Source organism: Octodon degus, unplaced genomic scaffold (assembly GCF_000260255.1).
Source record: "Octodon degus isolate 3935 unplaced genomic scaffold, OctDeg1.0 scaffold00073, whole genome shotgun sequence".
Lineage (NCBI taxonomy): Eukaryota > Metazoa > Chordata > Mammalia > Rodentia > Octodontidae > Octodon > Octodon degus.
In genome coordinates this window covers 7,711,223-7,722,710 of record NW_004524649.1, presented here as the reverse complement: position 1 = coordinate 7,722,710, position 11,488 = coordinate 7,711,223, and the positions used below count along the sequence as shown (strand labels likewise).

At 50.5% G+C, this 11,488-nt stretch overlaps 1 protein-coding gene across 2 annotated transcripts in view; it reads right to left on the bottom strand.

Moving 5' to 3' along the window:
- Positions 1-10,942, bottom strand: part of Ovol2 (ovo like zinc finger 2) — a 23,285-nt gene extending 12,343 nt beyond the window's left edge. The window contains exons 1-2 of one of the 2 annotated variants that reach the window (XM_004635601.2): positions 10,429-10,942; positions 9,662-9,864 (exon numbers count right to left, since the gene is read on the bottom strand). In XM_004635601.2, the coding sequence (XP_004635658.1) occupies positions 9,662-9,864; positions 10,429-10,528 (303 nt within the window). In that variant the 5' untranslated portion in view covers positions 10,529-10,942. Of the gene's footprint in view, positions 1-9,333; positions 9,436-9,661; positions 9,865-10,428 lie in introns of those variants that run through there. The other variant, XM_023720243.1, reaches the window with a different exon arrangement.
- Between the last annotated feature and the right edge of the window lie 546 nt (positions 10,943-11,488).

Sequence of the window (11,488 nt, the reverse complement as noted above, 5' to 3'; positions counted from 1 at the left end):
ATAAAAACACCTTAGTATTTAGATGCCAATAGAATACTCATCTCTGACAAGACTAAACAAAAAAAAAAAGGGGGGGGACACAAAGAAAAGATCATTTTGTATTTATATATACAAAATAGTTAGGATAGATATATAGCTACTGTTGCTTAATTCAATGAGAAGAGGTGTACTAATAGGTTATCCTGTATGCTTCTTGTACTATGGATAACCACTAAGAAAATAACAATGTACAATGTATTGATTATCGAAACTGTCCTATTATTCAGCTTCGAAACTGTCTCATTCATATTTATTTCTCAATAAAATAAAAAAAAAAATAAAGTCTGTGATTAATTCATGATCCAATGGGGGGATTAGGGAATTATAGGTGTGCGCGCTACACCACCCTGGGGTGGGTAATCTGCATACAATATAGGAAGGAAAAGAGGCTTGCTAGCTACTGCAGCCTCTGCTCCTTCCTTTGCTCTTTGCAGTCCTGTCCAGCTCCCGCATACCCATGCTGCCGTGAGCTGCTGCTGCCCTTGGCATGTGCCAGTCTGCCTCCCAGCCAGCCAAGTATGCACTGAAACCTCCACAAACTGTGAACTAAAAGACCTTTCCTTCCTGAATTTGGAGTGTTGAGTATTTTGTCCCAGCAACAACCAAAACAGTTAGCCTTTGGTGGTAACAATGATGAACAACTCAATGAAAACTCACTAGGTTTCAACTTTGCTCACCCTGAATGTGGAAGACCTGCCCACACAAACTTCAAATGCCCCCACTGTGGGTGCTTGTGTTGGTCACTTTTCTCTTGTTGCTGAGACAAAATACCCAATACCCAAATTAAAGAGGGAGGAGTTTATTTAGCTCAGTTTGTGGAGGTTTCAGTCCACTCCAAAGCAGGGTGGCAATGGCAGAGGGCAACAGTTCATGACCCAGAAGATAGTAAAAGCAGTAAGAACAAAAAAGGGAGAAGAGCAAGCCTCTTTCTCTCCCTTATATGGTATGCAAGCTACCAGCCCTAGGCAAGTATAGCACTCACACCCACAATCCCTCCATATTGGACCATGGATCAATCACAAACTCTAGAAGTCCACCCCATGACTACATGAGGCTTTAGCAGGGACTTCCAGGCACAAACCATAATGGTGCTGTAAGATGGACACTCTCAAGTCTCACTTCCAACTCCCCTTCTTGGGCCTTCCCATACAGCAAAGCTAGAGAGCAGCAAACACCTTCTAGACTCCCTTGCAGCTAGGGTTAAGCTGTGACCTAGGTTTGTGCTTCCAATTACACACACCATCAGGAGATTTGAGTGTGGCCCTGAGTTAAATGGGCAGAGGCAAGCAGGAGGCTTGTGTATACTCTATGCTCTATGTCAGCGGAAGCATCACGCAGCAGGCACAGGCCCCAGAGAGGCAGTGGCTTCCTGACTGGGTGGTGGCCTCAGGAGCCCAGGTGGCTGCATTCTGCAGTGTGGTTCTGAGTCATGCCTAGAGCTTGGCTTGGTCTTTCTTTATTCATCTGGTCCCACATAATTAACCACTCTTTGCTTAAAATAGCTGCTGTTGACTCTGTTGTCTGCAACTAAACCCATGTGGTCCCTTCTAACCGTAAAAATCCTCCTTACCAGTATTCAAATTTAAAATTGGTACAAAGTGGCACATGCCTGTAATCCCAGAGCTTGAGAGGCTGAGGCAAGAGGACAGCTTCACGAGTTCAAGCCCAGCCTGGGCTACAAAGAATTCAAGGTCAGCCTGAAGTACACAGCAAGACTGTCTCTGTCTCGAAACACACACAACAGGGCTGGAGAGATGGCTCAGTGGACTAAAGCACCTACTTAGAACAAGCTTAGCAAAGCACAGGGACCAAGGTTCAATCCCCCAGTACCACATGCCAGCCAGCCCCACCCCCTGGTGGGCTGAGCTGGCCACACACACACACACATACACACACACATAAATAAAATTAAAAAAAAAAAAAAAAAGAAAAGAAACACACACAACAGTAACAAAAGGCTGGGGTACAAAGGGTTGGTACAAGGGGTTGGGGAGGTGGCTCAGTAATACCCCCTACTGAGTAGTCCATGTTTGCCTTCGTAGAATATCTCCCTAGTTTAAGAGCCTTGGTTCAGTCTCCAGAACTGTAATCAACCAATCAATCAATCAAAGTGGCATTATTAATACATAGTATTCTCCTGGTCCTCCTTGTCTTCCTTTTAATTAGGTTAACTTTCATTCAGCATTCATTTCAAGCGTCTCTCCAGATCTTGCTTTTCTCACTTCCTGTGTTCTGTCAAATTCCTGCACTCTGTCACTTCTGTCCCTTCTCCTCTGCCTGCAAGTCTTATCGCATATGGACCTGTGTCCCCTCTGAGACACCATTCTGCTGGGTGCTGTGCATGCAGGCCCAGCAGGAAGTGCTCTCTGGCTTTTTTTTTTTTTTCTGTCTTTTGAGACAGGGTCTTGCTGTGCAGTTCAGGCTGCCTTGAGCTCACTGTGTAGCCCAGGCTCGTCTTGAACTTACAACAATCCTTTGCCTCTGCCTCCCAAGTGCTGGGATTATAGGTGCACACAAAACAGCGCCCAGCTGCTCTCTGACTTTGACAGGAGCTCTTTACCAGGAGCCTAGTTGGCCAATGCACAGCCAGGGTGGGCAGCAACTTTGGGGTGGGGATTTAATTCTGCCTTGGGACACAGGAAACAAGAGGTAAGGAGTTTGACACAGAGCTTCTGTTCCTTCTAAACATCAAATGAACACTTACAAAAAAAAAAAAAAACTACTTAAAATCATGACTTTTGGGCTGGCATGAGAGCTCAGCCGCATAAGCACCTGCTTGGCAAGCACAAGGCCCTGAGTTTGATCCCTGGTACTACAAAAAAAAAAAAAAAAAAAATCATGACTCACAAAGCCAGGTACTATAGTGCACACCTGTAATCCCAACTACTCAAGATGCTGAAACAGGAGAATTCAAAATTTCAAAGCCAACCTCAGTAGCTTAGTGAAACCTTTTCTCAAATGAAACCTTAACAGAGGGAAGGCTGGCGAAGTAGCTTCGTGGTACAGCGTTTGTCCAACCTGCTCCAGGCCATGGTTCGATGCCCAGTATTGGGGGAGGGAGGGCTGTGATTCACAATAATGCTTAGAAATACCTATTTGGGGGGCCAGGGATATAGCTCAGTGGCACAGGGCCTGCCTGGTAAGTGTGAAGTCCTGATTTCAATTCCCAGTACCAAGAAGGAAAGAAAAAAAAAAAAGAACCATTTGGCCATCATTGGAGAAACCTGATCAATCCATTGGTTATTTTCTTTTTCTTTTCTTTCTTTTTTTTTTTTTTTTTTACCAAGGGACCTTTGTTTTTTTTGGTGGAACTGGAGTTTGAACTCAGACCCTTGCACTGGCCAAGCAAGCACTTATTCTACTGAGCCACCTCCCCGGCCCCTCCATTGGTTATTTTTATTCATAAATAAAAATAAACAAAAGGAATCAACATTCTTCTGCCTTTCCCAAATGAAATGTCCGGTTGGGAATGATACCAAACAGTAGGTAGGAAAAGCGCCTGCCTTTCTACAGAACTGCATCATCCTTCCCCTGGAGCATGGAGCACAGTGTGTGCTCAGCACAGAGCAATGCCAGGATCCCCTTCCCAGCACCAGAAAGAGAAAAGACAAAAACATCAGCAAAGAAAGTGAAGAGGAGAGAGCGGGACATCAGGATTCTGCACTAGAACTTTCCTTGTGGTAACGAGGGAAGACCGGTGACCACCCGGCACAGAAGCTGCAGCAGGTTTAAAAATGGGTGATGTCGAGAAAGGCAAGAAAATTTTCGTACAGAAGTGTGCCCAGTGCCACACTGTTGAGAAGGGAGGCAAGCACAAGACTGGGCCAAATCTCCATGGTCTCTTTGGGCAGAAGACAGGTCAGGCTGCTGGCTTCTCACACAGATGCCAACAAGAACAAAGGTATCACCTGGGGAGAGGATACATTGATGGAGTATTTGGAGAATCCCAAGAAGTACATCCTAGGAACAAAAATGATCTTTGCTGGCATCAAGAAGAAGGGAGAAAGGGCAGACTCAATAGCTTACCTCAAAAAAGCTACTAATGAGTAATAGTCACTGCCTTATTACAGAACAGAAATGTCTCATGGCTTTTGCATGTGTACCATAATTTAATCTCATACACCAGAATTCAGATCATGAGTGGCTGACAGAATATTTTTGTTGGACAGTCCTGGTTTAAATAAAATTGGCTTGTAGTTAAATGTGTATCATTTTTTTCTTCAAGGTTTGATAGTAATTCCAGTTCAGTAAATACTATCACTGTTTTCCCTTCTAAATAGATGGTTGGACTTGATTAGTAATGTTCAACTTTTCACAAAGATTAAGAATATCATCTCAAAACTACTGAAGGTTGATTTTATATTTAGATTTATATAACTGGTTATGTGAATATGTTTAAATACTGAGAGAACCTTTCATTGTCTCAAAACCAAGCAAGACTCCGCTGTTTCAGTTTGTGTTTATTAGCCTGTTAAAGGGAGTGGTTGAAGACAAGAAAGCTATGTCTATATTTTTAGTCTTGACTATGCCAATTTAATTAGAATTCCCTATATCTAAAAAGTGCTGCCTTTTACTTATTGAAAGGAATTTTAGTGTGGTATTTTAGTATAATACCAAATAAAGAATATTTAACATTTCTCACATTTTATAGTTGATCTGTAAATTCAGATCCTTTTAAGAGTTAGCATGATAGAACAGCAAGTTCTACTTTTGATTTCTTTAGGTCAGACTGAGTTACTGTTCATGGTAGTATTTAAACAGCTATTCAAAAACACAAGACTAAAACTTTTACTGTTGTGTGTGTGATTTGCTTCCTGTCAGCTCATTAGAAGGACTAAAGTGAGCAAGGTACAACATGAGCACAAATTTGTATGTGACCATATAATACTTAATTAAAAACAAATCAGATTGAAAAAAAAAAAAGAAAAGAAAAGAAAAGAAAAGAAAAGAAAGTAAAGAGATGGGGCCGGGGAGATGGCTCAGTAGAATAAGCGCTTCCCTGGCAAGCGCAAGGGCCTGAGTTCAATCCCCCGTTCCACAAAAAAAAAGTGAAGAATACTACTAACACTGTTCCCCTCTCCCAACACACACATGAAGTATTCCACACTGGCCTTCAACTCCAGATAGCCTGCGCTGGCCTCAAGCTTGTGGCAATCCAGCTGCCTCAGCCTCCCAAGTGCTGGGATCCCAGGCATGGGCCACCATGCTTGGTTTAATAGTGCGATTTTGCAATACTGAATAATCCAAAGCATTTAGGCTCTGAACATCAAAGCTGCTGGCATCATGCAAAGAGATAACATCCAGTCCCTCTTGATGGCAACACATGCCCCGAGACACAGTCCAGCCCAAATGAAACTGTCTCACAAAGACAGTGCTATTCAGTACTAGTACTAGTACTAGACAGTACTATCCAGAACAATTTTCTAGGATGACAGAAAAATGGTATCATGTTGTCCAGGACAGGAGCTGCTGAGCACACACTGCCACTCAAGCATTTGGAATTCTTTTTCTGATGCTGGGATTTGAACCCAGGACCTCGTGTGTGACAGGCAAGTCATGCCACTGACCGACTAAGCCACTGAGCCACTGCCAAGCTCAAAGAGCCTACTTTCCCATCCAAATTAAAAGCTACTGTGCCTACAGGAACCATGCTGACAATGCAGTGTGGCCCCACCACCACCCACAGGAGAGACTCCGAGGCCAAGGAATGGGAGCCTCTCATCAGCCAAACCCAGATCGGTGTAAACTACAAAACAAATCAACTCATGCAGCCACAGAAGAGAAAGGGAAGGCCTACGTGTAAAGACTGAAAGACAAGTAAATCAATTTCGACACTGGGCAGGCTGATGAAGCAAACTGGGGGAAGAGAAATTGGCTAGTCAGTCAGCAAGGCGGACGCAAACGATCACGTGGGTGCGATCGCACACTTGAGCCTCAGCCATCCGTGGCATGTGTCAAAGTATTTATACCCTAAATGCAGTCAAGTGACGTTTCCTCTGGCCATGATGAGGACATCAAAGAGCTGCTCACACAAATCACATGCCGATGAGGAGGGGCCTTAGCATCTTTGGGAGGCCACAGGGGCAGGTGTGGCCCATGCTTCTGCAACGTGTAAAGCCTGAGATTTGCTTTCAGGACAGCAGAGTGGGTGTTTATGGGAAGGACTGGCCATGAGTAATGGTGACTGAGGCAGTTGACAGATCACTACTCCACTGCCACCAGAGGAATAATGGTGAATGAGGCAAGTGACAGATCCCTGCTCCACAGCAGGGGGCCCACCCCACATTCACTCATCTATCACTGCTGGGAGTCTTGACCAGAAAGTCAGGTAAAAGGTCGAGAATGCTTTGATGGAATCTAAGCTTGCTTTCTTTTGAAGAACCCACAGGAGGAGAGTGTGGGGGATATGGGGTAAGAAGACAGGGGCACAGACACCTGCTCCAGGTGCTGCCAGCCTCAAGTCAGCTCTGAACTTCATTTCTGGGCACACTCTAGGGTCAGAAGGGTCAGTATTCCTTGAGCCTCTCTGCCCCACAACCAGGGATCTGCAAATGTGGCATGGCACCTGGCATAAACACCTTCCTCCCCCCTCCTATCTGTTTAGCAAATCACAGGGCCCCCAGTGGTGGAGTACCTTTCACAACCCTGGGGGTGGGGGCTGCAGTCTGAGGCCCAGGACAGGGCTGGAGTGGGCAGGGCTGGCTGCCTTCCCAAGCTGTTCCACTCACCACTGTGAAGGCTCAGGTCATTACCAGAGCAACACAGCCATCAGCACACCTGCTCTGGTCACTGTCCAAGTGACTTCCTTCTGGGCCACTTGCTGTACCCACAAAAGCACCCCAAACATGCATCCATTACTTATTTAACTTACCTGACATTCCTGAGGCCCATTCTAATTTTTCCCCACTGTACAAATGAGGGAACTGAGGGTTCAAAAGGAGACAAGGGAGGGCTGGGAATAAAGTTCGGTGACATAAACACCTGCCTGGCAAGCGCAAGGTCCCGAGTTTGATCAGCGGTAACACACACACACACACACACACACACACACACACACACACACGAGATAAGAGATCTATAGCACCCTCAGCAGCACCCATACTTTCTGGCATGGCCTCATGACAGTCTTGCCCCATCCTAGGAGCAGTCCCAGCTCTGAGTCTATTCCTTACCCAAGCTGCCCACAGGTCCTAGGGCCTGTTCTCTCCAGTCTCCTCAGCCTCTAAACACACTTCAAATACAATTGCATCCCTGCTTGAGCTTCTGGTGTGACACTAATAATAACAGCTGTGTTCCCCCCCACACCCAGCTAACAGCTGCAGTTAATGGACATACACCTCTGGTCCACCCTTCCACCCTCCATCCTCACCACACTAACAGGAAAGGATTATCATTATCTCCATTTTACAGATATGGCAACTGAGGCCCTGAGGAACAAACAATTAGCTCAACATCACAGGGCTAAGCAGTGGACAAAGCTTAACTGCCACAGCCAGAGGCTCATCTCCCTGGCCCAGACCCCAGCAGAGAGCTCACTAAGGGTGGCTTGCTGCTGTCCCACGGACACCAGTTCAAGCCTGCTCTTCCTCTGGTATCCAGCAAGGCTCTTCAGGCTCTGAAAACTAAGTCATTAAAGCAACGCCCTGGGCAGCAGTAGCTCAGTGGTAGGACCTGGCTTAGCATGCACAAGGCCTTAAGTTCCCGCCAAGCACTGTCAAAAGAAAAAAGAAAACCTGAGCTCAGGCTGGGGAGATAGCTCAGTGGTCTAAGCACCTGTGTGGCAAGCGCAAAGACCCAGGTTTGATTCTGAGTACCACATGCATGCCTGCCACTTAAAACCGGCTGTGGTGGGGCATCCCTGTTATCCCAGTGCTGGGGAGTCCAAGCCTCACCCTTTGTGGCTTTCATCCTCCTCCAGTAAAGGTCTTTCTTAGGGAAACTGCAAGAGTTCTGTTGCCCTGATTAAGTATGTGACAACTGTCAACACCCAACAAACCCTGCTCAGGGACTAGAGATTGGGCAACAGGCCTCAACACTGAGCTATACCTCCAGCCCGCTTTTTTTTTTTTTTTTTTTTTCTTTTTTTTCAGGAGAGTCTTCCCAAGTCACTAAGTTGCCCAGCCTGGGGTGAAACTTTTGATCTTCCTGCCTCAGCCTCCCACAGTACTGAAATCACAGTCGTGCGTAGCCAGCCCAGATGGCTGCTTCGAACACATTCACACCAAGATGAGTCCATATCTGGAGCAGGAGCAGAAGCAGAGGACTGGGAAAGGGGTGGCGGGGAAGACAGCTAGATAACGGTCAGGGAGCCAAAGGTGCCGCGCCCCCAACCCACGCGCTGCAGGTTGAAGCCGGTGCGTTTCTCCCCTCAGGGAAAGATTCCAGTGGCGCTATCCGCGGGGGGGGGGGGGGGGGGCGGGGCCAGGAAATAGCATCCCCCAGCATTGGTTAGGAGCTGGCTCTTGCTTCCCCACTTGCTCTCCAGGGGAATCTAGGCTGGGGATGGGGGCCAGAGGGGCAAACTGGCTACAGTGGCTCCCAAAACAACGTTCCAATTGTCCTTCCCGCCTGGTGATAAACATGCAAGTAGGGCACTTTGTAGAATTTCCCCAAGGGCGGGGTGCGCCACCAGCCTCAGCAAACTGTTCCCTCCCACTTAACTCCACCTGGCCCAGAACCGCCTGGAGCCAGGTAACTCTGGACTTCGGCGACACTCCCAACAGCTAAATCCCGAGAGCAGTAGACCACAACCTTTAAAGGGCCCGCTTGGGCCTCCGACCCAATTCATAACCAAATATGCCACAGTCCACTCCCCCGCCAGCTGAGGAGCCAAGAACGTCCTTAGGAAACTAACGGCTGCCTTTCCAGAAGGTTACCTAGGGTTCCCCACCACCCTACCCTCTGCCCTGCAGCGCCCAGGAATCCTCGCCTGCCTCTCTGGGTGGCACTGTCGCCCACTAGGCCAGGCACTGAAATCGGGCGACTAAAATCCCCACCGCAATATCTCGCTGGTGAGGGGGCGAGAATGGCAGAACGGAGTTCCTTCTTCCGCGGGTAGCGGATCCTTCCAGCCGGGCAGATAATTCTGGAACTTTTACCCACGAAGCGCAGAGGGACACCGAGACCAGAATTCGCTGACAATTTTAGAATTCCCCACGGGGCACCGAAGCGCGACCACAGAGCGGGTAGATATTTCATTCACTGGGTTTGGGGCGCCAACCTAGGTGAACCCCTCTATCGGCTTGACGCATAAAGGTCTAATGGAAGACACCCCCAAAATGCCCACACTGACACCGTCTCACGGGCTTTCCAGAGTGCCGTGACACGGTCGGAATCACAAGGCTGTTCCAAGATGCACACCATCTCCTTTCCGACCCCAGGTCCCTGGCACGCGTCGTGCACGGCACGAAGCGGGCTCAGTGGGGAGGCGGCCGTGCCTAGTCCTTCGCGCAGCTCGGCGTCACGGTGAGAGGGTGGGGACCCGGGCGAGGGCGGGTGCCGGGTGCGCCGAAGAGGCTGGCGGGTGCCCAGGGGCAGGTACAGAGGGCGGGGAGGGCACCAGGCAAGGGGCCGACGCCAGGGCGTGGCACAGGTGGCGGCAGAGGCAGAGTCGACATCCTACCTTGATTTTTGACCTAGCAACCGCGCGCTGTTTCGCTGCCAAGTGTCCATCTGCGCCCTCTGCGTCGCCCCGCTCGGGGGTGTCGCACTCCGGGGCACGCGGGGACGAGCTGCTCTCGGCGCTTCCGGACTCGCCGGTGCTGCTGCTGCTACCTCCGTCGCTGCGACTGTCCTCAGCGCTGTGAAGCAGGCGGCCCAGGGCAACTGCAGGGCGAGAACAGCGGGGAAGCGAGACGCCCCGAGACCCACGAGACGTCAGGCCCGGGCGCCCGCGGCAAGGACCCGCCGCCCCGGACCCGGGCACCTCGCCAAGCAGGCGGCGGCGCGGAGGTGGGCGAGATAGCCGGAGTCGCGGCCTCGCACAGGCCGGGCGCGCGAGAGTCCCGCCCTCAGCCCCAACCGCAGCGCCCACGAGGGACCAAGGGCCACGCGCCGCGTAGTAAGCTCGCGCCAAGTTTCTTCGCGTGGAGGAAGGCAGATTTGATCTCCCTCCTCCTCCTGGGGACTTTTATGCCTTCCCATGGGGTGCAGGAAACCCCTGGGGTCTTCGGCGCCCTCCCTGGGCCACCGCGACCGCGCCGCAGTCAACGGTCCCGCGGGGCATGGAGAGGCTCGCACCCGGGAGGAGCACGGGCGCCCGGGCTTCCTGGCCTCGATCCCCACTCTCCCACCCTGGAAGATTCATGGGGACCAGGAGGGGATGTGGGGAGGGACCCCAGCCCCTTCCCCACGAGGAGCCGCCGCCCCCTACCAATCCCCGGAGCCCACCTGGGATGTAGGCGTCCGCGCGGTTCTCGTCTGGGAGCGCAGCCCAGCTGCGCTCCGCGGCGCCGGGGCTCCTGCGCTTCACCAGAAAGGCTTTGGGCATGGCGAGGCCCCCGCGCGGTCCCGCTCCGCTAGGCGCTGGTCCTGGCGGCGCCCCCCGGGCCCCCCCCTCGCCCCCTGCTCGTCCCTGCGCCCCGCGCGCCCGCGACTGTTGGCTCGCCGACTCCGGTGCCTTAAATCCAGGCTGAGACCACGCCGAGGAAAAAGTTTCCTAAGGTGGAATAGAAAAGGCACCAGGAAACTTGGGAGCGAGCATGCGCCCTGCAACATAACGGTGTCAACAAGCTCGCTACCTGTCCGACCGGTTCCGGCGGCCGCGCGGCCTGTCCCAGCCCTTCCCGCGGCATGAATGTTTGCAAAATAATTTAACGTCTCCGCTCCCCCCTCCCCTTTTTAAAAAGGGAGAACATTTTTTAATCGACCTCCGTTCCCTTCCCCCATTCCAGGGACCTCGAGTAAAATAATCCCAGATCCGCTCCAGCATTATTAAATGGGGGCTCCCGAGTGGGCCCCCTCCCCGCCCCCAAGTGAATTTGTCTACTACGAACAAGCCAGAAACCAGCTCGATTCCTTTGGGCCTCGCGGGTCGTTCCCTGAGATTGCTGAAATCTCGGTCGCCTGAAGGAGAAGCCGCCTGAGGACTGTTTGCTGGTAGTTTGGGAGCTTAAACGGTCCATCATTTACAATAGCTCTCTAAATAAACAGGGACAATACATTTTAAAATTCAACATCTTTAGAACAAGTACTGATTTCTGTCACTCAATCTAAGAAAAAAACAAAACTTGCCCCTCTAAAAACGCTACCACGCCAAGACCTTGCGCCCCGGGAGTCCTTCGCCCCTAATGGATACACAATAGAAACAAAAGCCAAGTGCGCGATATGCAAACGGAGCTTCCGAAGTAAGTGTCCACGCCTCGCCCACTCCCATTATTTCCGCCCCCCACATTGCGAGGCTAGGAAACTCCGGAAGCAGCCCGCCCTCCCGGATCGGCAGCACCCCTTG